The following is a 27,948-nucleotide window of genomic DNA, read 5'->3' as shown; positions in this document are numbered from 1 at the left end:
AAACTGAGGCAAAGTAGGTGTTAAGTACCTCAGCCTTCTCCTCATCTTCCTTAACTATATTTCCCTCCAAGTCCAACAGAGAATGGAGGTTTTCCTTGCCCCTCCTTTTGTTATTAATGTATTTAAAGAAGGACTTTTTGTTTTCCCTAACTGAAATAGCCAAATTTACTTCAAATTCCATATTTCTTTCCCTAATTTTTTTCCTGCATGACCTAGCTCTATCTGTAAATTTTTCGTAAGTAGCCAGCCCTTTTTTCCATAGTCTGTAAACTTTCTTTTTATCCCTGATTTCTTGCAGAATCTCCCTATTTAACCAAGCTGGCCGTCTTCCCCTCCGTCTGGCCTTTCGGCACACTGGGACAGCCTGTTGCTGTGCATTCAAAATCTCCCTCTTAAAACATGTCCATCCCTCCTGGACCCCCTTGCCTTTAAGGGTTGTTTCGCAGGGTATGCTCTGAATCAGTTCTTTGAATAGGCCAAAATCTGCTCTCCGGAAGTCCAAGGTAGAGGTTTTAATGGTGGCTCTCCTTACATCCCTGAGGACTGAAAATTCTATTATTTCATGGTCACTATGCCCCAGGCGGCCTCCAACCACTACATCATCTACCAGCCCCTCTCTGTTTGTAAACAGTAGGTCTAGCAGGGCCTTCCCCCTCGTAGGCTCATTTATCAGTTGATGAAGGAAATTGTCCTCTACACACTCCAGGAACCTCCTTGACTGCCTCTTCTCTGCACTATGAAGCTCCCAGCAGATATCTGGCAGGTTAAAGTCACCCACAAGAACAAGGGCTGGAGATTTTGAGACATCTGCCAGCTGCTTGTAGAATAATTCATCCCCTTCATCATCCTGGTTGGGCGGTCTGTAACAGACACCCACAAGGGTGTCAGCCTTGTTGGCCTTGCCCCTGATTCTGGCCCACAGGCACTCAACCTTGTCACTGCTGACCTCAACTTCAACAGAGTCAAGAGACTCTCTAACATATAAAGCCACCCCTCCACCTCTCCTTCCCTGCCTGTCTTTTCTGAAGAGCTTGTAGCCCCCCATAGCAGCACTCCAGTCATGTGATTCATCCCACCATGTTTCTGTGACAGCAGAAATTAGCTTGAAATTAGCTGTTACACTGATTTTAAATAGATAACGCCTTAAAAGTTGCACTAAATACTAGGAATCAGGTGGATCCTTAGTATGATGTAGTGTACTCCTTTCCCTACTCCTGAAACTTCAGGAAGGAAGCATGTCTGAGAGTGTGCATGTGCATGGACTGTGTTAATGTGTACAGTGCATCTGTGCCTCCCTGCTGGTTTCTGTCTGAATTTGACTCAGCTAGGACTTGTCTTGCTTATGTTTTGAGATTAAATGGGCTCAAACTCTCCCCTGACACCATGCACGTTTCCTCACCTGCTTGTTTGCGCATGCATTGCAAAAACGTGTGGCAGTCTCAGCAAACCACTTTAGTTTGCCATTCACACTCCCACAACTCCTTCCCCAGTGGTGATTCTTCTGAGGTTATGTTTGCAAAATTTGAAATGTGGGTACTGACCTGAAAAGTATTTGAAATTATGGCTTAAAAACAACAACAAGCAAAACAACACTACCAACAAGCAAACAAAAACCCAAACCATAAATCCATAGGGTTATAGTTTGACTGTCCAGCTCAGGCTCAGTCTCAGTCATGCAAAGCCCTGCACACATCCCGGGAGGAACAGAATGCCACCACTGTCATTAAAGCAGTTTCCTCTGATGTTAGCCAGAGCCTTGCTGGGTTTCGTTTGGAAAATACAGCTATGGTCATTGGAAGGGGGCTGAAGGCGCAGTAATTATACTGCTGTCAAATTAGGTTGAAGTATTTTGACACAAATGCAAGTTAAATCTAAATATACATCTCCATCTCAATGAATTTACTGAGGTTTAAACAGAAGGCTGTTAGTTTTGATGCTGGCCTACTGTCAACAGGGAGTGGAATTCCTTTTACCTTTCCATTTGCCGTCCCTGTTAGTCCTTGACTGTAACCAAAAAGCACCCAAAAGGCAAATTAATTAACAGACTTGTTTTGCATTTCTCTCACTATGTTCAAAACTGCCATGGATATGAACATATTTAGTAATCACCCTGATAGAAATTTCATCATGTGATAACTATCCATGACACTAAGTATTCCATTCAGCTTACTGCTGCCAGGAATGATATCCAGGATATTTACAATGCATTATCTCCAATCCTGGCTGGACTTTTTTGCACTGATTGGATTCCTGTAAAAAGCCTGAAGTCAGGAATGTGACATTATTCCACCCAATTAAGGTGCAATAGTCACATAGTGAACACATTCAGAAAGTGTCTTGTGGAACTTCTTTAAACCTCTCTTTGAAATTTCAGATCTGAGGGGGGACTTGATTGCAGCCTTAGTAGCTTTTAACTGCCTTATGTTTAAACTACTTGAAAGTCTGGTGAGCTTCTTTTCTTGTCGTGTCTCTATTACTGAAGTCCTTTTTTAATGTAAACTTGAATTTTTCTAAAATTCAGTCATAAATACAAAAAGATTTGTCTGACACAAACCCTTCAACTGATATATCTTTGCAGAAAATCCATTACTTCTAGACAGGGCAGAAAATCCATTATTTCTAGACAGGCCTTGCAAAAATGCGATTAACTGTGGAACTTCATATAAATGCAGGAGATAAAGTTCATTACTCACAAATTACTGTCTTACTTTTGTTAGAATTAAATTAAATACTTCTGTTTTGCGTTCTGGTGCTTTTTGTATTACTTGAGAGTACCAAGTCTTCTTCCCCAAGTGGTATCTCTTTAGATTCTATTCAGCACTTCTTATACATGTGTTGTTAATTAAATATGTAGTCAGCACTGTAGTAGCTGAACTGGTGGTATGATCCTTTCTCCATCATCCTGTTCCTATTGAAAGAAGTGAAAGAGGATGGCTAGTTTAAAATAGGCTATAGGAGTCAACAGTTGCCGTCTCCAAAGTCATTCAAAACACAAGGAGAGAGAAAAAGGAGAAAGTTGTTTACTCTAAATACACAAAAATGATGGCACAAAAACTAAATGTCTGATCTGACCCCAAAAAACTGTTTGCTGAAAATCTGTTAAATGATTCCTAACAGACTGAATGTGAGACTCTGCATCTGTCTTCAAAGAGAAGCCATGAGGCAGAACATGTGTTCAGTTTGAGCTGAGTATCATATATGAATACTCTTGAAGACTCAGATTGAACTTAGTGACTTGAAGTTTCAAAGTGAATCCTAGAATGTTTTCATATTTTTTTTTATTTATTCAAGTGTCCAAATTGCTTTACAGTATCAAAGTTACAATTCAAAATCTCTGTGTTAGGAAGGATAAGAGGTGAGAATAATAATAATTTAAAAAAAAATCACAATCAAAGAAGCAGTGATAGGTCAGGAATTTTCTGCTACGATTTCCCACTTCTCAGAGGAGCCTTCCCTGGCTGCCTGCTACCTTGCTTTGTCCACTTATTGTGTGGGTCATCTTTATTCTGAAATTAATTTTTTTGTGTAGTGATTCCTGTTAACCCAGTAGACCTTGCTTTCTCTTATCTGCAGAGTGGGTTAGCTCTTGAGTCGTAAAACTGCATGGCAGTAATTTTCTTCCCCCACTGTAGGGAAGGGCATAAGCTCCTGTTGTCAACTCTGTAATGCACTAATTGTGCAGCTTCTAAATGATGGAGTAGCTGAAATCATGGTTATAACTCATGTACCTGTAGCTGAATATCATATCCATCACTAGTGCCTGTTACTGCGTTTTTTGCTTTAGCAAGCCTGTTTAACAAAAATAAATCTAAATGAGAGATTCAGGTATCTCACTTTGCAAACAAGATCCTAGTTTCTCTTGGCTAATGTTCATCCTTATATTGTTTCCTTGTCTCTGCAGCTTCCTATTGTTGAAAAAATAAGGATCATTGCTCAGAAGGTGTATGGAGCTCAGGATATAGAGTTGTCTCCTGTTGCGCAGTCGCAAGTTGATCGTTACACCCGGCAGGTAAGAACACCGAGGAATTATGCTGTCAGATATCTGCTGAATGAGAGTCTTAGGAAACCATAGGGTGTGAAGTGTTCCCAGATTGGAGTGTTAAATCAGGCTTTGCTAAAAGGTATGAGCTTACTCATGGTACTAAACTGTGGAGGTCAGTATGGATTGGTTGAGATTAGATAGAACAGAATGGTTTTAACCTTGAAAGCTATCTCCTGTGATAGATGAACAGCATTCAAAATATTTCTGAGGTTGTTCATGAAGCAGTCCTTTCTATGCAGTGGGATAATTTTGGGTTGCTGTCTTCAGTGGGACATCTGCATATCTGCAGAAGTTGCAGCTAGCAAATGTAACCAGTTTTAGCATATCAGTGTTCATTTGTACCTGCAAAAAAGAGTTTGCAAACACAGAAAGACCTATGAACAGCTGTGAACGTTAATAACAAAGCTCCCAATACTTGTAAAATCTTTTCTTTCTGTTAATATTATTTTCAAGGACTTATGAATATTAGAAGGTGAAATACATCTCTGATCCTAAAGCATGTGGGAGTGAGCTTTGTTACAGTTTGAGAAGTTTGGAAACCATATGAAGAGGTGAATATGTTTTCTGTAGTGGAATGGCTTCTGGACATAAACATGGCTGGAGCCTTTCTGTCAGAAAGTAGAAACTATGGACAATGTGTCATGGAAAAAAATCCCAAGTGTACTTCAGCACCTTGGTCAGACAGGCAGAAGTATAGCCATCTTCCCTATAATGCAAACTTCCTGAGAATTAATTTAATTTTTCTAGATGGAAAAGAATATTAATTAGTGTACTTAAAGCAAAATAATTCTTGTCTTTATCTTTTCCTGCTGTGATTCTCGAATACATATTTTAGTCTAAATGTTAGTAGTATTAGGAAATATTTTCATAATGTCATTAAAGGAATGTCATCACTTGGCTGCAGAGACAATTCCCTGCACTGCAACCTCTTCTCCCGGCCTTTTGAACCGGCTCTGTTTGTCAAGGAATTGAGCTGAAGAGTGGAAGGTGCCTGACTCAAGATTAATCAAGGCAGGGAGCTGCTGAGGGAATTTCCCTGATTTTGTACCACATTTTCAATATCTGCTTCATTCTCATTAGTGAAGTGGATGCCATCACATCATGCAGTTTGTCCTCTTGTTTAAGAACAAAGGAAAACATCATAAGTCATCTGTGTTTATTCCTTCAAGTAGGTGTCTAAGTAGGTCATTAGAGGCCAGAGGGAACTGCCATACTAGAGTTTTATGAAGTTGGTATAGGTTTCCTGCTCAGTATGGTACCTGTTGTGCACCCTTTCTGAAAACAGCACACTTTAACTGATGCATAGGCAACTTTGGCACCTACATGCAGATTGAGAACCCACTCTAAAAGATGAGGATCCCTACAGCCAAGTCTCTAAAGACAGAGGTCTGAGCTAAGAGAGAAAAGCGTATGAGTTACAGTGTTCGGTCCATTTCTGAGATAATGGCTGTAATGAAGCTGAGGTTAACTGTCTTAATGTGGATTTTAGGGTTTCAAGAAGATACCAATTAACAAAACAAAAACATAATGTGCCTTTACTGTAATTTTTAAAACCTTTTTCTTTTCTCTCCCTTTTTTGTCAGGGATTTGGAAATCTTCCCATTTGTATGGCAAAAACTCACCTATCACTTTCCCATCAGCCTGAGAGGAAGGGTGTTCCCACTGGTTTCATTTTGCCAATTAGTGATGTACGAGCCAGTATTGGAGCTGGATTCATCTATCCTTTGGTAGGAACGGTGAGTGCAAAGTGTTCAGCTCCATCAATCCCCTTTGACCCAGCTTGACAAGGAAATGCATTTCCTGTTTGCTTCTAAAAATAATGTGTTAGAACCAGGTGAGTTCTTGTTTTTGTATAATAATCTTATCCTCAAACTTCTTGTAGTTCTATGTTAACAGGAAAAGAGAATGAGCAAAATGCAATATGATATAAGAGCTTTGACTACAGGGTCTGAGAGAATGGCTCTTGCTGTTGTTTTTGTTTCTGTTGTTTTTTGGTTAGTCTAGGATACTTAGGCACCCTAATGCTGCAGAAAAAATGAATTTACATGTCCATTGCCTTTTCTTGTTCAAATTGCAACCTGTAAATAACTAGTTGTAAGATTTTTTTCTAAAGGTTAAATCCTTCATCCATCATTACTGACCACTGTAATATATATTGATGAAAGGGATTGTGTTGGAGAAAAGCATATGATTAAAATGACTGCTTTTCAGCTGATGAGCCTCATCTCTTTGCAGTCCCTGTGAATATCACAATGGGTTCTGTAAAACTGTTATGGTGGAACGGGGTAGCTTTGTAAATGCAGAAGTAGTAGCACATTCTTTCTCTTTTTTTAGAGATTTAAACAATGAGTTGCTAAAAAGAGACAGTCATCATCCTTTCTTCCTATCTGTCCTTAAAAGTACAGCCTCAGATTAAGACACTCCTCATACTTTCCTAACAGGCCCTAACAGACCTTATCGAAATAGCTGAGAAGTTAGTTAGCTCATGCCTTCTGACAACCACACACATCTTAACCCAAACAGCAATTGAACTGCATCTGACATCTCATAGCTAGAGTCATTACTTACATGTAGCTGATTCATGGCATGGTGCTAGAGAAGGGATGCAAAAGCCATTGCATTTCCGGAAAGAGTGCTCTTCCAATGTTATCTCATCTTCCCAGAGCATAGCCTGATTTCCTTGTGTAGCAGTACACTTAGAAAAGGTTGAAAGTTTCTAATCTATTGTTTAAAATTCCCTCTGAAACAATCAAGTGTTTAAAAAAAGGAAGGAAGTACTTTCTGACCAGGAGGGTTCCTGGAGTTCAGGAAACTGTGTCACTTTAACTCACTGGACTTGGGGATATGCTTTCCTTCTGCATGACCACATTATGCGCATCCACCAGAAGCAAGAGTGCAGCTGTGTATTTGGATTGTGTAAGACTAAATTCCAATTACTGGTGACAGGATAAAATTTGTCAGAAGTTCTAGTATCTCCTTCATGGCCTGGATTCAAGTTTGCTCTGTAAGTTGTGTGTCATAAAGTTTTGAAAAGGAGCGCATGTGAATAATGGGCAACAACTAATTCAAATTCATGAGGGAGCTATTCTGTAGAATATCAGAGTGAAATATTCTTGGGTTGAGCTTTCTAAATGAGTCACACTCTGAATGCTTCACTATGAACTAGCTGCAATTCAGTGTCATAAATCTATAGAAGCTGTCTGTAGGAGCAGTATTGACGAAACCAGTTCAAGGATTGCCTGTCATTTTCTGTTTCTGTCTAGAACCAAAAAATAGCGTTCTTATGAAGGACATTTTATATAGGGGATTTCTTATTTGATAAGATTGTAAAAAGTATATGCAAGTAAGTTAGCCTTACTTGGGCGAGAGACAGTACTAGCCATGGAACTTCTCCCATATCCTGCATTGGGTAGGCAGTATACTCTGAGTGTTATGTATTCCAAGAGAGTTTGTAGGGTGGGGTACTGTATAAACATAAGATCTCCAAGAGCTAAAAATGTAAATAGACATCAATCTTTGGTTGTTTGGAAGATATTGCTAATACTCAGAAATGTAGGACAGAACACTTCTTGGAACTATTACAATTGCTACAAATCAGAATGAATGAATGGATGAATATGAATGTATTCCTAACATCTTTACCATTCAATTCTTTCTTTAGGACTACATTTATGGCAAGAGGTCCAACTTGCTGACTTTCAGATTTGAGAGTTCTGATCATCATGAAACAAACTCTCATAACATCATTGTGCCACTACTTTTGAGATCACTTTTCTAATTTGCCACCTTCAGATTTCTTGTGTGCATTCTTGTCAGCAACTAAGTCCTAGGGTTAGTGCTACTTTTTAAGTTGTTCAAGACAGAATATTTTTGATGTCAGGTTTCAAAACTGAGATCCTTCCTTTGACAATTCTCTTACTATCTGAAAATGTCTCCAAGAACCAAGCAAGTATAAAAGGGCATGTCCTGAAGGTTTAAAGTGGCTGGGAGTCAGATGCTATGAGTAGAGGGATTACAGAAATCCTGGTGACAGCATATGGTGAAAGCATCTAATCGTGACAGTGGATTAGATTTCTTTCTATAGGAAAAAAGAGAAGGAGCAGCATACATTTTTTTCCTTTGATTATGTGCTGGCTAATTGTATTAAAGGAAGAGGTTCCTTAATACCTAAGCTGCTTAGAACCTTCTTTCAGCTCAGACCTTTCTGATGGGAGAAAAAGTCCTATTTTTCATTAAAATTGTAGTGATAATTCTGATGCTAATTAAATGTCAAACTCCATTCTCAAAGCATAATTGTACTGGATGAGCTTCTCACACTCTAACCTAGCAGAATTTATCAGTAAAGCAGGTTGTTAGAATTCTGCTCCTATTTATTTGGGAAGAGCACTACAAATTAGAGAGATAAGTACTGCCAAAAGATAATAAACTACCTGCAGTAACTAGTATTTGTAGTCTAACCTTGTACTGGAATGTGTAAAGTAATGAGATTTGTATTTACCCCAGCACTGATAGGCCGTGATTTTATTTTTTCAAAACTAAATATTTAACATGTTGTCTTCATATTCTCTAAGCAATATTTGGTTTGTGTTATGGTTGGCTCTGGTTCCATTAAAGCATGGAAGTCTTTCCAGGAAAAATGAGCTGAGCTTTATCAGAGGAAATCAACAGTGAAACAAGAGGTGTATTTAATTAACACTGGCACAGCTTTTATCCAAGTTCTCTGTGACCATGACCCAGAGGGCTACATCACTCTCACAGGTGGACTCTTGACATCATTGCTTGGCTTAACAGAATGATGGCAGGAAAGCTGCTGGAGTATATGTCGGAAACCAGTGAGGTCATTCACTAGCAATGCTTGGGTGGAGGATTATTAGATTTTTGTAGTATGCATGTTTCTCTCCACCCCCACCCAAAAAGTCATAGCAGTGTTGTGCTTTCTCACATTCTACCATGTTTCCATTGTTCTATTTCATGTGAGTTGCAAGAATGCAGGAAGGTCATAGAAGTAAAACCTGTTGTCTTTTGCTTTTGTCATGTTACCAAATCACTGGTGCAGGTAATAAATCTGTGTTTGAACCACACTGAGATTTTTAAATACATACTATGCTTTTCCAGTCGTGCACTTTCATTTTAATGGGTTAAAATTACAGGCCAGGTCACTTTGAAAATATGTGGAGCCTTTGGAGTTATGCCAGCTTCCAAATTCTCACAATGCACTTACATCCTTCAGATATCAACAAATCTGAAGAAAGGTCATCCTATTACAGAAATATTTTTCTCCCCATAGAGAAAGAAGTTTAAGTCTCTGGAACTAGTGCTGAAACTAAATCCCCTGGGAAGGACCTCTTGGGGTGACCCAGTACAGTTTGAAATCAGTGTATAGGAGCAATAAAGCCCTAATTCACTTGTGGGTGGGAACCAGGACTGTCCTGTCAAAATATTACCTGAATATTGTAAGAGGGAAAAGACCTTGAAAGTAAGTATTTTTATGAATACTTTCAGAAGGAAAGTATTGTTGCCTGTTGACTGATTTTCTTCCTTCTTGATGTTTAAGAGCTTAACAAGTTTTGAGAGTTTCTATTGAATATAAGCTGGAGTCCAGGCCACTTGAAGTGAAATTTCAGTTTTCCAGTGCTGCATGAGGCCCAGGTTGTCTCTGAACTGTCATTTTGTCACTTTTCTCAGATGCTTTTATGGGAGAGATGAATAATTATTGGTAGATGTCCCAAATCATCCTGATGAGCTTTGTCACACAGGTTGAGGTTTCAAAGACATAAATGATGGCGACATTTATGTTTGCCTTGTAAAGCATTTAGCTTACAATTCTATGTTATATTGTTTACACAGAAGTAATGCTCTGCTAGGTATTCTGTTGTCTCTAAGTCCAAAAAATGTCCTTGGCATTTGGCATCTGCCTTTGGTATTGTATAGTTGCTGTGCTGTAGTAGCCCTCAGAACAGCTGGTTGTAAAAACTTGGTGCTCACAGTCTCTGCAGGCTGATTTTGAGATAACTGCAATGTGTGTAAGCAGTAAGAGAAAGGGAAAGCCATGAAGTCAAACTCACATAGAAAAGTAGTTTACAATTGTTTAGTTCCAAACTGAAAAATGGCAGTGGAAAATAAAAGGCCCACACTGTGCTCTGTTAGATGATGTGCCTTTGTATTTCACAGAATCACACAATCTGGTAGGTTGGAAAAGATCTCTGAGATCATCAAGTCCAACCTATGACCTAACACCACCTTGTCTACTAGACCATGGCACCAAGTGCCACATTCAGTCATTTCTTAAACACCTCCAGGGATGGTGAGTCCACCACATCCCTGGACAGCCCATTCCACTGCCCAATCACTCGTTCTGTGAAGAAATTTTACCTAATGTCCAAGCTGAACCACTCCTGGTGCAGCTAAGACTGTGTCCTCTTGTCTCATTGCTGGTGTCTGGGAGAACAAACCAATACCCACCTGGCTACAACCTCCTTTCAGGGAGTTTATTACATTATTTATTACAGTAGGTGAAATACTTCTTGGGAAGGAGGAAGAGAGACTTTCTGAATTGCATAGGGTGCATCATTCCTGGTACAGTGCCCAGGTATGCACATGTGGAAACGCTGAATGATGTTACACTTGGTGGAAGGCTGATAAATTATTCAGTGTAGGGTTGATGGGCCAGGGGTGAGCAAATAGGTAAGATCAATAGCTGGAAGCGAAGGTGAGGAAAGGCATCTTCAGTTTATTGTGTTTAAAAGCTAAAGGCTGAGAGATGGTTAATTTAATAACAAGAAAACTACTTGTGGACCCTTTCAGATTGTGTGATGTGGTTGTGATAGTACTGGGTTGGATCTCTGCAGATGAGGCAAAAATAGTCCTAAGTGAATGATTTAACTGAAGGGATGAGAAAAAAGTTGTAGATTATAGTGGAAAGGGGTATGTGGTAGATTTTGAAAATATCCCAGGTGTGTGGATTATGAGCTGTTAAGATTCAAGGATGACTATGGCCATTTGTGATGAGAAGATGGGAACAGAAGATTATGAAGAAGATTGGAAAGATGGGATAGGCTGAAGAGGAAAAGAAGTTAAACTGAAAGTTATACCAATGGGAGGAGATACTTGTGAAATTATTTGAAGACATATCCAAGATGTACGTGGAGAACTCAAAGAGGGCACTGAAGTAGAAGTCACAAGGGTAAAAGAGATTTGAAGATGTTCCAAAAGCATTAGTTAAAACAATGACATGGCCTAAGATCTGGCCAGGAAGAAGTTGTGGGAGTAATGGTGTAGTTACAGAAGAGCAGAACATGCCTTGCAGATGACTAAGGATTTTTTTAAATTGAAGAGAAAAAGAGTAGAATTTAGCTGGCTTGAAAACATTATCATTTCTGTAACTTTTTAAAGTGCATAGAAAGGAATGTATTTAAATGATAGTCGGAAATTTCCATGTGGTCTGTGCATTTGCTGTTTACTTTATCTCTTTTAAACTGATATGGATAAGCCAGTGCTTGTTGGAAATACAGAGTAAATATACTTTGCTGCTTCAGATCATTGTACCTCCATGCCATAGCTGTGACACAGACATATGGTAAAATGCCTGTTTATAACCTAAAAAAAATACCTACAAAAAACCAAGAAAAAACTCAGCCTCTCTTCCTCCTCTGGCATTTAGAAATATCTTGGCAGATAATGAGGGAAAGGCACTTACTTAGAGTCTGTACAGTTCATGCTGTCTTTCCTGACTGCTCTTTGCTAGTCAGCATTATTTAACCTGCATCGTAATAATGGACCATATATTGCCTTTTCTGAATGAAAGACCAGGTCCCATTGCTGGCTGTGTCAGCAAAATGAATTTGCAAATTATTAATGCTTTCTTCAATGTAACCTTTCAGTCCTTGAGGGCTAGCACGTGTAGTTAGAGAACTGAATTAATAGCTTTGCTTTGTTTTCTATTGAGAAGAAAAACGAAGATTTGTAGGGGTGTGTGTGTTATTTCAGCAAACTCAATAGTTGAAGAGTTGTTGTTTTGGGGCAGGATGAAATTGTTAGACAACATATCAGAGAAGAAAATAGACCCGGTGGTTTGGTAAGCTATTTCATGTTTAGATTAGATGAGATTTTTTTTCTGACTATGACCTCCATTATAAACAATGACTCTTGTAAAATTATTCCTTTGTACAGAGTGTCCATGTGATTTTCCCATCTTACCACATTTTAAGCCTTATCAGACAAGGCTTTTTTTCTATGCAAATATTTCAGTTTGGCTCTAAGGAAAATGAACCTTTTAGTGACAAAAATGTATCTAGTGTATTTCTTGTATCAGTCACGTTTTCTTGGTCATCTTTTCCAAATACATGTTTCTTAAATATATCTATAGAAATGTAACGTTTTGTTCAAGCTCTTAAAAATATCACTGGTAACTTAAAATAGTTTATCTGAATAGGTCCCTTAAAAGAGTCGCTCATTTGCAAGTACAAAAAGTGATTTTAAACTCTCACTTTATTCAGAAAAATTATCAGACTGATACCCTGAAAATGCATTTTGATGGTCTCCCACCCCTTGTGGGAATTTTACCTAACCTCCTTTGCTTTGCTTGTAGAGGTTAGCCATGCTTTCTCTGTGGAAAGTATGGTGCGTTAGAGCTGCTGCAGAGAAATTTCTCAGACTAGTATGCCTAGATCACAAGTGCTTGAGCACATGTTTTCAGTTAAGATAGCTGACTTGACACATCAGCTCAGGCAGTATGGATTCATTGATCAACGGTAGTGCCTGGCTAGTGCGGACAAGTTTAAACGGCGCTGGAACAATGATAACTCATTATGCTCTGCAACAGTTTTCTCCAGTGTGGTTGTTAATGTCTTGCCCTCATCAGACCTAAGAAGTTGTATGTAATGAACTCAGTGCAGCTGTCTTAGACTTGCAGATGCGTTAGCATAGGCAAATAAAATGAGAATCATCTATAGCGTGCATGTAGCCAAAGGGGGCACCTCTGTGAAAGTGTCCTTTGCTCAAGGCTTTCAGAGAGTCTGGGAGTCATTAAGATCCTTGCCATTTTCTCCAGTGAGACCTAACTGTGATGATAACTGGCTTGGGTATGTCTGCTTCATTCCCTTGTCTCTGATTTACAATCCATGATCCCAGCTGAGAATGGATGTGGCTGCATCAGTTAAGAAAGTCAAAAATCAAAAGACTGATATTCCATATGAAGAGCGGGGCTCTTTGAATGGTGTACATTAGCCTATTTGCATGGGACTTGCTACTAACAAAGATTTTAGTTAAAAGTGCAAAGTGCAATTTGGACAGAAGCCAGCACCAATTTTGAACTGCCCTTAGATTTTATGCATGACTTCAGACAAGAAATAGGGATGCTGCAGTGGGAATGTAGGCACATGCAATGAGCAGTTAGTGAATGCCTTGCTGGCTGTTATCCAGGGCAAAGAGGGAAGCAGATGGGTGAATGCTGCACCTCATGGTGCAGCAGTGCTGCCTGCCCACCACATCCTAGCCTACAGCTCAGATTGTGCTGGTTAACACCCCTGCTGTGTGTTCAGAGCAAGTAAATGGGTTTGATTAAGAGCTTATTCAGTTAATCAGCCTATGTGGACTTCGATCAAATGTGAAGAGCTCAGAAATCAGTTTACAGAAGATCTTGAAACAACAGCTCTAAGAGTTCATATTTTGATTGTACTATCTATACAGAAGATGGGCAGACTCGAGCATTAGAAAGGGCAGCCAAGTTCTTACTTCCCCCTTTCATGATATTTTGGACGACTTGCTATATAAAGAGGCTGATGCTGCCAGTGGTGGAACTGAATCTGATGTCATTGGGACAGGGTGGGTATCACCACTGCCTGTCATGGTTCAGCTTGGTAACAGCAGCCATTGTCTGTCACTTCCAGCTTTCTGCTGTTCCTCCATATAGGGATAAAATGAAATTATGTTTCCCACTCCCCATTTTTCTTTGTTCAGCCTGATGAACTTCTTCAGTTGAAGAAATTGCAGTTTCTGAAAAGGTTTCTCATTATTCAAATGGGAAATTCAGAGATTAAGCCATTCACTATGGAAGCAACAGTTACCTTTTTAAAACTTCTGTCTATATGCAAATTTTTTGAGAGGCTATCTAATGTTCACTTAAAAAAATACATTGTCCCTTCAACATTCTTACAGATGTATTTTTCAAATGCCGATTTGCAGATTTTAAAAGTATTGATTCCTTGGTAAGGAGCAAAAAAACTTTACAATTTGGATCAAGTAACTGAAATTTTCCCAAACTGCCCAGTAAGACAAACTATCTAACAGATGTAGATAGCTGTATAGTTGAGTTTGGCAACTTACTGTTATTGCAACTCTAAAAATGATTTAAGGCTAATAGGAGGAACTTAGCTGGAGGCTGCAAGTCTGTGACCGAACAGTTTTATTGAGTTCTGGATAAATAAGGTGAAAGATGTTTTGAACTTAATAATGCTCCCAGCAACATGCTTTCTTTCACTAAATTGGGAAATATAGAATGAATAGTGTGCTAATTAACATTAAAGAGGAATGAATATTTGTGCCTTCTGGTCAGGGGATTATCCATGTTAAAACAGGAAATGGACTCTGATTTCCTTTTTTTAAGTATTTTCTCCATAAACTTTGTATGAAAATGTGAGGTTAAAAATAGGTTATACTTTTACATAGTAAAATATGTCTACTATTAGTTAACAAATAGCTTTTATAAAGAAGGAAGGGCATTTTCCAAAATGTTTTATATTTAAATAAATGCATCCTGCATTTATTATGCACAAAATAGCATTTACTGAGAAATTTAAAACTGAGCTTCTATAATTTATTACATTGTGACATGGACTTTGTCAAAGATCTAATACTCAACATGTAAATGCTATTACTTTGTGTTTGTAATTTGCTAGACAAAGTTTTGACATGTTTTTTTTAAAATAAGGAGTTCAGAGATGCAAACAGTAAGGTCCCCCTGACAAATCTGGGACAGGACCACGAGTAAAATTCATGATTTCCTGGCCTGCGAAATCATGAGATGTTTATGTCTAAGAACGTGAAAAATCAGCGTGGGGTATTTCCATTGGAGTAGGCTGACCTACATTCTATGAACAATGCTAAAAGATAAAGTTATGCTGCTACTCCTCCACTGCTCCACCCACCCAAAAATCCTAAAGTATTTCCTGAGATATTCCTCGTGTCCTTATTTTAAAAAGAAACACCCAAAAGGTTCAAATGCTGGCATACTGACTTTTGCCTTTGATAAGTGGTAATGGAGTTAACTTTGAAAAGAACAAACTTTCTTCACTTCTGAAACTATGAAATATTATGAATAGAGCATTACCTTTGGACCCCCTCAGCCTCACCTCAAGTAAAGGATATAAAGCTATTATTAAAGAGCATCCAAAGCAGGGCTACGAGGATAGAGAAGGACCTTGAGGAGAAAGCAGATGAGTAGCCGGTGAGGTCACTTGGTCTGTTCAGCCTGGAGAATGAGGGGAGACCTCATTGCAGTTAAAACTTCCTCATGAGAGGAAGAGGAGGGGCAGGCACTGATCTCTTCACTGTGGTGACCAGTGGGTGACAGGACCCGAGGTAGTGGCCTGAAGTTGTGTCAGGGGAGTATTCCCAATGAAACACATTGAATAGTGGTGCAGACTGGGTCAGCTGCAAAAGATCTGATATGTGGCATAAGATGGGTGGATTTTCACTTTTATAGCAAAGTTTGGCTTCTTTGAAGCATTTTAATATCTTACCTCTGTAACTATCCAGTGGATGGTAATTCCATGCTAGCTGTACCAATGCTTTATACTTTACAGTTTAGTGCCTGGCAGCTGAACATTCAGCTTTTGCTTGAAGTCATATAAAAATGCCTGATATAAATGGAACATTCTCTTTAACTGGTTTAACATTTTTAATAATGTTTTTTTAAACCAAGTCAAAGTTTGGACCTAGTTGTAGGCTAAACAGTTTATCTCTAGGGACTCTGGATTTTCTGATTATAAAATTCCATAATTGCATGATATTTTAGGCTGGAGTGCCTGACCACAGCATCTTTCTTTAATAATCATGTTTCTTTAGACAACTTAAGGACCTGGGCTTTGGGCTTAATAAGAACAGACAGTGACAAGAAGAAGTTCAGAATGAGCTATTCAGTCATGAATAGGAATGTTGCAATTGGGAAAAATTATTTTAGAAATGTTAAAGTTCTACACAGGCTATCCTACTTAAAGCTTAGCAATGCTCTGAAGACTTTGAGTCTAAATCTAACTTCAGCGTACATGCTTTCAGGAAAAGTAATGAGAATTAGGTAATTGGGTCATGGTTTCCTTTTCTGCACAGCCACTCAGGGGCTATTTTTCAATGTCACTTTAACAGCCTTTTATTTCACTTTTTTTAATTGGAGACTACCTGTCTCTAGGAACAATTTTAAAAGGATGGTTGGGTCCAAATCAACTGGTTCTTGTTTCTACAAACATACAAAATAGCATAAAGATACTTAGTTTTAATCATCATTTAGCAACCAACACATCAATTATTAAACATATGGAGCTTTGTGATCACACAAAAATGCCATTTATATCCCCTGAAATCTTCATAAAATCTTGTTCTGATTCCCTTTAAATTCTGGTTTTATAATCAAAAGCGGTCTATGAAGGAAGATTGGATATGTGTCAATGAGAAACCTGTATTGTTGCATGTGAAGGGATTGTATCTAGCAATACCTCTTACTGAGTTAGCAAACCTTTTTTATGTAGTCAGGCACCTAGCAGGCTGACACCCTGCAATACTGAATTTTGGGAGTGTCTTGAGGCAGCCTTCTAGTTTCAGTGTTGCAATCAAATAAGCATACCATGAATGAAAGCAGCAGAGGAATGTGGATAATGTGTTTGCCTTTTAGTAAATCATCAGTAAACTCTTGTGCTGAGACAATCTGTTTTTGTTACTTGCTTACTCAATAAAACCAACCAGTAGACTGAGTCCGGAAGAATTATGACAATTTGTCACCTGTAGAAATCTGTTGTATTCTTTCTAGTCTTTTGTAAGTTTCATTTACATGAGTGAAAAAAAATCTCCTGACTTCATTTTAGTCTTCATTTACCTCTTTCACAAAACAGCATGAAATTCAACACCACTTAGATTTTGTTCTTGGCTCCTTGATCCTTATTTTCAGTCTGCTGTGATGAGCAAAAGTGCTGCTGGAGAAGTGTCCTGGGGAACACCTGAGGCTGTTGTACTCACACTGTAACCTAAAAGTTGCTTCCCAGAAGGACAGTGTTGAATCTCAGTGGTGTTCATTTGTATTATGTTTTTTTTTTTAATTTTAGGCAATGCTATTCATATCACAGTGTGGCAAATATGCCCCCAAAAGTGCCAAAAAAAGAAGTAGTAAACATCACATAGGTGGTATCACCAAGTTGTTTGTCCTCAATTGCATTTGCAACACCTGCCCTTTGCTTCTCAGTAGTTACTGCTTTTGCACAGCTCTCAAAAACTGCCACTGCTCAAAAATGAAGTGCTAATCTAAGATTTTGTCAAGAAAACTGTACAAAAGCTGTGACTTTTACTTTTATTTGGTCCATGAAGTAACTCAAAATACACGGGTCTGTGGTATTTTGCTGGGGGGGAAAAAAAACTTGTGGAGTTGGGTACCTTACATGTAATACTGTTCATATTATGAGATTATAAATGCCTGGATTCCCTGCTCACAGGCGTTCCCTCACAAGTATTTCCAGGCTTCATTCAGCCAGTGGTTGTTCAGAAAGCTGTCCTGCAGATTTTTCTCACCATCCAGCTCATGGGTTTGGCCCAGATCCAATTTCAGGTTTCCAAGAGTGTTACTACAGTACGAGATACATGCCTGCTTGAAAGGGCTTTTGCAGTGCTCCTGCTCTCCTATCTTTTTACTCTTCTCACAAAATCACACAATCAGGTAGGTTGAAAAAGTCCTCTCTGAGATCATTGAGTTCAACCTATGACCTAACACTACCTTGCCAACTAGACCATGGCACTAAGTACCACATCCAGTCTTTCCTTAAACACCTCCAGGGACTATGACTCTACCACTTCCCTGGGCAGTCCATTCCAATGTCTAATCACTCTTTCTTGAAGAAATTCTTCCTAATGACAAACCTAAACTCCCCTGGCATAGCTTAAGACTGTGTCCTCTCGTCCTGTCACTAGTTGCCTGGGAGAGGAGGCAAATTCCCACCTGGCTGCAACCACCTTTGAGTGTCCAGACTAAACAACCCAAGCTCTCTCAACCTCGTCTCATAGGACTTACATTCTAGACCCTTCACCAGCTTTGTTTCCCTTCTCTGGACTTGCTCCAGCACCTTAATGTCCTTCCTGAATTGAGGAGCCCAGAACTGGACACAGCACTCAAGGTGTGGCCTCACCAGTGCTGAATACAGGGGAAGAATCAATTCCCTGGTCCTTCTGGCCACACTATTGCTGATACAGGCCAGGATGCCATTGGCCTTCTTGGTCACCTGGGCACACTGCTGACTGATGTTCAGCCACTGTCAACCAGCATCCTCAGGTCTTTTTCCACTGGGCCGCTTTCCAGTCACCCTGTCCCCAGCCTATAGCACTGCATGGGGTTGTTGGGCCCAAAGCATAGAAGGTGGCACTTCGTCTTGTTGAACCTTTTGTAACTGCCCGTGCATATCCAGCCTTAGAGGAGATTATTCCTGCTCTTGCATGCATTGCATCAGTATCCACAGGAACTGTGTGCGCTGTGCAGTTCAGTTCCTATTCAGGTTTGCCATTGACCAGCATTCTGAGTAGCAATTCTTTCTTGGTGAAAGTGTTTTAAGGATTTCTGTGTATTTATGTTAAAACGTCAGTTGGTGGAACTCATCAGTTTATATATGTTTGACTTGATTCATAATGTTATTACTGGAGATGGAGTGCAATGAATGGGGCAGTCATCATGTGATACAAGAAGAATTTCCTTGTAAGTACAGAGAAATGTAAATTGTGAGAATGAATTCATTGATAGAAGGATGCATTTAGTTTGATCATCAGGTGTTAGTAGAAATTTCTCTATAATTGAACAGAAGAGCTTTCTGTTGGCTTTTGAAAGTATATATATTCTGTTGTTTATCTAGATTTTTTTGATTGTGTACTGTGTTGAAAATGCATGCTTTTTTTACACCTGTTGCACTAAACTATGCCTTCATTGTGTTCAATTTTACTACATTTCATTGCAGCAAATTGGTATGACTCCATAGATCATATCTTCATCATAACTGTTAAAAACCTAACCATTTTCCTCCCTCTTTTCTTCTTCTCCTTTTCTTTTGTCCTCTTTTTTTTTTCCTTCTCTCTCTGTTTTTTTCCTTCTTGGAGCTGTTTTGGCAGCTCGAGGCAGATTTTTATTTTGACATGTTTGTCATAAAGGATGGAATGTGTCCAGTTTGGGAAGCAGAAAAGATAGTGGATGAAAAAAAAATCCATCATTGTCTCACAGAAATGAAGTGTTCTTTCTGCTCCTTCAAGCAGAAATAGTTTTCAGTTTCAGCTCAGGATACACATGAGAATAAATTGCAATTTGAGGGCTTTTTTTTTAAAGGGAGAGAATTTAGCTATGTTGTTGGCACCATAAAACTTAACATTTTATGGAAACAAAATGAGAAACCAGATTATGGCATATATAAACATAGAATGTGTAAATAATAACCAAGCCAAGAGGAAGCTGAATACTAAAAAACCCCGTTAACCACATACATGCTGTTATGGAGATCAGTCCTGGATTGAAAGGCATATGCATCCAAACTTGGGATTTTCCTGTGTGGCCAAAGTTTCAAAATGAGCATGTCATTGAATGGTCCTGAGTTCATCCAAAGTATGGAGGTGTTTCCATATGCCTGCAACACCTGTGCAGAAAAGCAGGAGTATGCATACCCCCAAAACGTGTGTTATTACCTCCTTTCTTCTACCTGTGCAGTTGTAAAAGGAAGACTTGCTGGCCCCATCTCTGTCACACAAACCCACGTTTTACTTCTTGACTATGAAGTGTTACATCCCTTTGCATTAGTGTCACTATGTCTTGTTCTTTCAGGCTTGCCAAAAAGAATAGAGGGTGGGGAGGGAGGTCGATTGGAGGACTCTTGGCTTCTTTCAGGGGCAAGTGAGCCAGGGAATGTACTGAATGAAAGGTGTGTTCTTAATGCTTATTGCTTGAGCAGTAAGCAGCTCTTACATCCTAAACTCAATCTCAAAAAGCCCTGAACTTTCTGTGATCTTCAGCTCTCTGCTCTGGCTCTCCTTCCCATCTTGTGTTACTGTTTATGGGCTGGTGTTTCTGGCTCCGTATTAATTGAGATATAGTCTTTGGAAACCATGGCAGTCTGCTGTATTAGACTCCGGTCAAATGGGATCCTTGGAAAACATGATTTAGCCCTTGTCACAGAATGAGCTTCCACATTTTAAAATCATGTTGGTAAATTCTACTTTGCCTTCCAGTAAGGTTTACTCTGTAGTTTTTGTGAAAACCAACAGAAAGTAGAAAGGCAATTTGTGTGAAGCCTCAAGGAATTTATTATAGGTAAATTCAGATAAAAAATTGAAAAATTAAAGGTAAATTTGGAGAAAAGGTTATCATGTGCATAAAATACCTTTGCTTTAATGGTAAACTTAAGTCAAACCTTCACCTAAATCCATTTTAACTGAAGTGTAAAGATCTCTCTTGTTTGGGCCAGTGCTATGAGTGACTTGTTGGTTGTGTTGCATTAGTGGGTCATTTTGTATAAGATAAATTATCTACGGAATCACATTGAATTGAAATTGAAACATTCATTTGTAAATGGAGGAGAAACCACCAGACACTCAGAGAAAGACAGTCTGAATCTGTTCTCTTTTGATCTTGTGATTAGGTCTGCTTTTCTAAATAGATGAGTTAGTGTGTTCATCACTAGTGCAAGTCATGGGGAAGCATTGCCAGGTACTTCATATTAGTTTTGTTCTATGTATGTAATACATCTGATGCAACTTACTGCAGTGAGAACTTCGGAAGCTAAATCTACTCAGGAAATGTTAAAACCAAGTGCTATAGGAGGGCAGTTTCTTACAAATAATGAACACAGTTGCAGTAGTTTTATGGGAAACAAGCCAAGAACTAACTGACTTTTTGATGTTTAAAGACAAAATGGGGAGGGACATGCCTGTTTTAACATAAATGCATCTTGTACCCATCCTTTTCTGTTTTATGTGTCTTGTGAGGAACTTGAGCCCAACTGTAAAAGAAACTGTAGGAGGAATAGACTTACAGAGGAAACTATATTTCCTAAAAAGGGGGAAAGAGGGAGACCAGGTGTTTCTGCCTTTTTATAACCTCTAAAGAATATTATTTTCAGCTCTGTATAATTCTAGCTGCTCTATATGATTTCTATGGAAGAAAAGATTAATTACATTTAAAATTATTTGGCTTTGGATGCAATGGCATATTGATCCTTAATTCCATGGAGAATGGGTTTTAAGATGCATATGATAAATTCTTAATAAGTAATTCTTATTGCTGTTTTAAACATGCATTTCTCAGAAACATCTTTGTATTTCTTTTGTTGTTTGCTTTGGCTGTTTAGACTTTGAGGTGTTTAAAATGGGAATTCTACCTAATTCACAGGAACCAGGGCAGAATTGTTCCTGAAGTTAAGGCTACTGAGATGGATGTTGCTTGTACAACATTAGAGATGGTACTTGTTCTCAGGCCTCAGAGATGTATGATTATAAGGACTGTAGTGTCTTTACTGCTGCTTCATTATTTCTGTCTTTTAGCAGTTGTCTTCTAAAGCCATGTCCCTCTGTTCTTTGCATTTTGCTGATGAGATCTGTCTGTTAGTTCAGCTAGTCTTTCTCTGCTCCTGCTGGCTGTTTCCCCAGTGCTTTGGTATCAACACTGTTTGCACAGGACATATTTTCCCCTTGGCTTTCCAGTCCCTTTCATTCTCCTTCCAACATTTATTTCTTCTCTCTGTACTGTTTTGCCACATGTCTTTCAGAGAATAAATAGCTTTTAGAGATATAAAGAATCAACAGTACAGTAAATCTTAAGGCAAAATCAGGAAGGGAAATAAAACTAATTTTCAGTCACTCTGGCTGTTTTCTGTACCACATACTCCTGTCTCCAAAGCCATGTTCTTCTCAATGTTTGGCTTTTTACTTCCAGATTTTAAATATTTTGATTTTTTTTTTTACATTTCCAGTAATCAAAATCAATAATGATTTTTCAAACAGTGTCTTACTTCTGAGATGAATTTTTGTGTTCATTTGAATGCCATGTACATACTTGGCTATTTTTCAATCTTTCTCATGTATTCTCCTTGGATTAAGAGTCTTCTCTGAATAATGCCTTCAGCTCATAGCCAGGAACTGTGGATATTAACTGCAATTTGCAGACTCAATTATCTAATTGTAAAAGTGGTTGTTGATTTCTTGGTATGCCTATTTATGCCTTGAGGCATTCATGAAAGATAAATAAGGTATGTCATAAATGATCATACATTAAGGAGGTTGATTTGGGGGAATTGTATATTTTGAAGAGTTTAACTGATACCACAAGTTATTTCATGTAGCCTTAGATAAAGGGTGTGATAAGTATATTTTGGGTGCTGTTCATTCATTGGTATAAAGTCTGTTGGCGTGGGGCAAACAAACAAAATGTCAAGCAGTAGATGTTTACTTTATTATGGACATCCTTAGCAGCTCCCAAATGTACTATTAAAAATCAATTTGCAGTGCCATTCCCATTTGATAGGCTATCATATATTTATAGTAACATGTCATGTCTTACACAGTGCTTTTCATCAGTAACTTTCTGAAGTGCCACAGTGTAGACATAAGAGAGGTACAATCTCTGTACTCAAATGAGAAGGAAATTGTCCATCAAAAGCAACAGAACTGGGATATTACCTGAGTTTGTGGAAATCAAGCTAGTACTGGTAGCAATATTATGTGCCACTTGGGACGTTTTTTGAACAATAGTACAACCTGACTCTTGAAATCCTTTAGGATGCTGAAGCTTGTTATATTTATTCCAAAACATTTCCATTAGCACAGATTAGCCACTTAACATGTGGAATGCATTTAGTGACCCATGTGTTGACTAGCAGATACCATAAATGTGAAGATATAAGAAAGTTACTGAGCTGAGTGTGTATACAAATTCAAGCTTAACACATCTGAGACGGGTTTGACGGTTCCTAGTTAGCTTACAGAGCTAAGACAAAGCTCCTGAAGTCCTATAGGACCAGCTACTTGGCCATGGATGAGCTAGGCTGCAGTCTGCATGTGAATACATACCTGTGCCTAGGGGCAGCCTTGTCTCCTTCCAGCTGCAACCTCTCCTTCCAGAACGAAGATGGAGCCTGGAGCCTGTGGGCAGAGTGGAGAGTTAAATACAGGGTAGGAAAGAAACCAAAGTGAAGAATGCAGAGCTGTGTTAATTTTTGCACTAAATATCTATTCTTTAGTACTGTTTTCCAACCTCCTGATGTTAATTCAAATGGGTTAACCCTTTGTGCTCCCTGACAATCACAATGTCTTGAGCCTAAGAATGGTGTAAGTTGTTGCCTTGGGTTTTCATTTATTTTTAATAAAATAGTAATAAAATATGATAACTAGCATCAAGAACTCAATTAGCAGCTCGAAAATCCCTACCTTAAATCATTTGTAATTTAAAATTTAGCTACTTATCTGCAATCCTTTGGAGGGATCTGCCAATCTTTTAGCAAAATTGAAAACAAATTTTCTATATTTCCCAGCAGAAATTTTGGGTAGTATCTGAGGTATATGTTTTGCCTTCATTTTGTATACTGATCCCATAATACTTCCTCCAGGCCAAGCAGCTGCAAAGCCTGTTTTTCAAATAGTTTATGAAACTCTGCTACAGCGTAGATGATGCATTAGGACATAATGATGCTCATGGAATATCACTTCTGACTCCTTGCCACTTGTTTAGTGAATACTAGCTCTCTTTCAGATCTTCACTTCACCTTTTGGAAGTTGTTCTTTCGAGATGATCAGAAGATAGAGGTAGCTGCTGATTCAGCAATGTTTGCAATGTCTCAATATTATTATTAACTCTTGGGCAAAAAGAAAGGTTTTTGTTATTTTTCATCTGTTTTGGAAGTCTTTAGAGTGGCACCTTTCCCTCCCTAGCTACAGAGTATTAGTGGGAGATAAAGTAGATTCACTTCTGGTAAATCTAGCATTTACTTTTGAATCAAATAGCTGCCAGTAACTGGTCAGAGGGCTTGATCCTGTAGGGATAACTCAGTGGAGAAGAGATCCTGTGTAAAGAGTTATGGATATCGTTGAATTGCTGTTTGACTATCAAAATGAGAGACATTTGCTAACTGACTCCAGCTGCCTTAACAGAAAAGACAGAGAAGTATGAAGGCTAGAGAAACACAAGTAAACTGAAACATGTGTACATTTGTATAACATCAGTTAAAGAAAAATATTGCACCCATTTGTTTTCAGGACTAATTAAATGAGTCTTAATGCTTCTGACAATAGATGAGGCATTCCGTTTTACTTCCAAATATGAATTCTGTTTGGAAACTTGGTTAAAATTTCAGCAAACACCAGGTACCAGCAAAGCTTGTATTTTAATAATCTGCACATATTTCATCTCACATTGTCAGTTTTATCTCTGCCAAAGCACCTATCACCTCATGCTGCCAATCCATTTTGGTGCTGGAAACATGTGGAAATCTTTGCTTTATAGTAAAGACTTGCCCTTCTTTCTAAAATCCCTGTCTCATGTTTCCTGTTTTCATGGTTACCCATTTAGATTCATTCTTGTTTCATTTCATTTCAGTAACTGGAGGATTTTGAGGTATTTAATGAGCCTTTTCTTTTGTGGAGAAAACCTTCTGAAGAAAGTTAACATAAAAAGAAAAAGTAAGCATATTGTTGTGTATGACAGCACTTGGAAAAGACCAGTCAGTGTTTTCTGGTTTCAGCATTGCTTGGATAATTTGAGTGGATTACACAGTTGTTTTTCCCCATGCGTTGCCCACATTTTGAGATTGGTATTGTATTGCTGCTCTTTCATAACAGAAGGAGGATGAGAAGAGCAGAGGAAAATCCAGAGTTTTGCAATGGTGAGGGCATAGAGTTTGCAAGCTGAATTGTGATGTTGATGTGTCTTATTGACCAAGTCACTTATATTTAATGGGTTGTAAATCAGAGAATCTTTTCCTTGCACTGCTGTTTGAGGACTTGGTTGAGGTATCAAGAGTCATAGTACCACCAGAGTCTCATCAAGTTTCTTTAAGTTACTGAGGATGAACAGGCATACAGCAAATGCTGCTTTCCATTTGCATACACCTTATGTCCATTGCTGATACATATGTAGAAATCAAAGGTGTTTGTACTGTGAGTAAGCAAGTAGTGGCAGTGAGGAAGATGCATCTGGCACTGCAGTGCAAGCTGGTGAGGGACTCTGAATGTGGCCTGTTAGTCCATGCTAAAATCTTTGTTGATTGTGTTGCACCTGTTGTGTTAAAGGTCACACGTGTGTGTCTGCCATGCTTGTGGAAGGCATTGGGCATGAGCTACATCCTCCTTTTTGCCATGTTTTTACCTTTGTCTATATGTGTTATATTGTAGTTTTAATTTTCCCTCTTCTGTGTAAATATATAAACCTGTTTTAAGTTTTAGGGGTTTTTTCCTTCTTTCCTTTTTCCCTTGGGAGGAGGGGCGGGGAAGCTCTGGCTCTGTGTTTGAGTACTTGGCATTTTGCCAGCTCAACCCAACACACACATGCACACGCACACACGGACACACACAGAGACTTACACAGACACAGACAGACAGACACACACACACACAGAGACACACGCACACACGCACACACAGCCCTACCCACATCCTCCTCAGAAATAAACCAGGATCCAAGTTAGATTATCAGTACCAACATGAAGCACCATGCTTGTCTTCCATAAGAGTTTTCTTTCTTGACATTTACTCTTCTGTCTTACTCTAGAGATTACAACATTGAAGATAAATGTAATTCACAGCAGCGAGCATAACAGTATTATCTCTCCTGCGGCACAATAGCTGTTTGTTATCTTTCCAAGAAATGTGTGGTGACTAGCCAGACAGCAAGCAAATGCCATTTCATACACCTGTATGCCAGATGTTTTCAGCTGTGCATTTACTGCTGCTGATGAACCTAAAGTGAGTGCCATGGGACAACTGATTCAGGGAAAGCATAAATTTTTCTCTTGGGATGGGCTGAAATGACAGTGAAGGGGATGACTGCCAGTTGAGGGAATTGCATAGCACAATGAAGAAGCAAATCTTTTGGCATCTTGCTGACACTGAGAGTTAGGAAGATTTCCTCTGGTTTCTCACAGCTAAAATATTTTCCGCAGACTCTCAATGTCTAATGAAATTAAAGAAGAAATTACTGAAGTTTGATTTTGTAGTGTATAGGTGAATTTATTCTAGTAATGAGTGGCATAGAGTCAGATTTTATGAAGCTAGGTGGGAATTAATGACTACAAAATTTGGGTTATTTTTAAGGGTGGCTAGGTATGTGAATGTCACAAGGCTTGGGAAATCTTCTTATTGAACTTTGGTTTTTTTGTTCCTGGAACGGACTTTTTTATTTCTTAGTTCTTAAAACTACAGACAGTTTGACAAAGAAAATGGCCTTATCATCACAATCCCAGTCCATTTTTTTTCTTTATGACTCCTGCAATGATTCTCCTTTACAAAATACTTTGCAGCATTGATTTGAAGCTCGCAAAATTCTGTAATGAAGTAGGTTGTTTTTACTATTGTGTAATCTTTTATTTATTTAGCAATAATAGCTCACTGCTTTGTACATCAAAATAAAGTTCCAGGAACTGATATGCTGCACATAGTATTTGTAGCCAAATCTCAGTGTAGTTGCAGCTGGAATCTGTGTCACTTTTTTTTAAAGAGAAGAAAGAGGATATCACACACTGCTCTGGGAAGGGGGCCAAGGTATAGACATGAAAGTGGGTAGGCATATGTGCTTTATGAGGAGAACAGGGGAAGAAGGAGTGTGGTCCTGGAAGTCTGATAGGCATGGACACATTTTGGTTGCATTAGAAGCTGACTCAAATTTTGGATTAGCTTCTGTAGTCTAGTCACTGACCCTAAGCTTTTAAGGCTTTTGAAAGTCTACTTTTAAGGTGGTGGTTTCAGGAATTTGTTTACTAGTGTCCTCCCAGTTTGGCAATTAAGGTATTTTCTGTTTGGTTTCTTACTTGGCCTCCCAGCCCATGGAGCTGGGAGGCAAGTATATGATATGGCAAAGAGAGTTATAGCCACTGCTATGACCTAACTTGATTTTGAAATGCAGAAGTGAAGAAAAATTAAGTCAAAAAAAACTAGCATCATGATAACTCAGTGTGAGAGACATTAATGGTTTGAAAGGAGATGGCTAAAATCTTCCTCCTAAAACACAAACTTCTCCAAGGCTCTGTGGTTATACTTTTTTAACTCTTTTTGTCAGTTACTTTTTTGGTGCTTTTGAGAAACACTTTACTAGGCTGTGGAGTGGGAGGAGCCCATTGCTGTGCATGAGCATGAAGATCTGTGATGGTACATCGTATGGCACTGTGGGCATGGGTAGGACTGCCTGTGGCTTCAAAGTTGGTAATCTGGCCATTAGCAGGGCACTGTGCCTAACGAACACCCTGAGATTAGCTCAGTTGGTTGGAGTGTGGTGCTAATAAGGCCAAAGTTGTGGGTTCAATCCCCATATGGGCTATTCACTTAAGAGTTGAACTCCCTGAGCTTTGTGGGTCCCTTCCAGCTCGGAAGATTCTGTGATTCTGATAAAAACATTTTGGCTCAAAGCCATATACCTCTGAATGTTTGACTAGCATTTGCTTCCAAAGATAATGGGGGTGTGCTTTGAGACCTTTACATTGTGT

The 27,948-nt window shown here is 38.8% G+C and overlaps 1 protein-coding gene across 1 annotated transcript in view; it reads left to right on the top strand.

The window, feature by feature from the left end:
• The window catches only part of MTHFD1L (methylenetetrahydrofolate dehydrogenase (NADP+ dependent) 1 like), a 162,225-nt gene that overhangs the window by 108,390 nt on the left and 25,887 nt on the right, over window positions 1-27,948 (top strand). Inside the window, exons 25-26 of the mRNA XM_071549323.1 lie at window positions 3,902-4,009; window positions 5,626-5,778. Coding sequence (XP_071405424.1) covers window positions 3,902-4,009; window positions 5,626-5,778 — 261 coding nt within the window. The remainder of the gene's footprint in view (window positions 1-3,901; window positions 4,010-5,625; window positions 5,779-27,948) is intronic.

This window comes from Pithys albifrons, chromosome 2 (assembly GCF_047495875.1).
Source record: "Pithys albifrons albifrons isolate INPA30051 chromosome 2, PitAlb_v1, whole genome shotgun sequence".
Lineage (NCBI taxonomy): Eukaryota > Metazoa > Chordata > Aves > Passeriformes > Thamnophilidae > Pithys > Pithys albifrons.
This window is presented reverse-complemented; position numbering and strand designations above follow the sequence as displayed.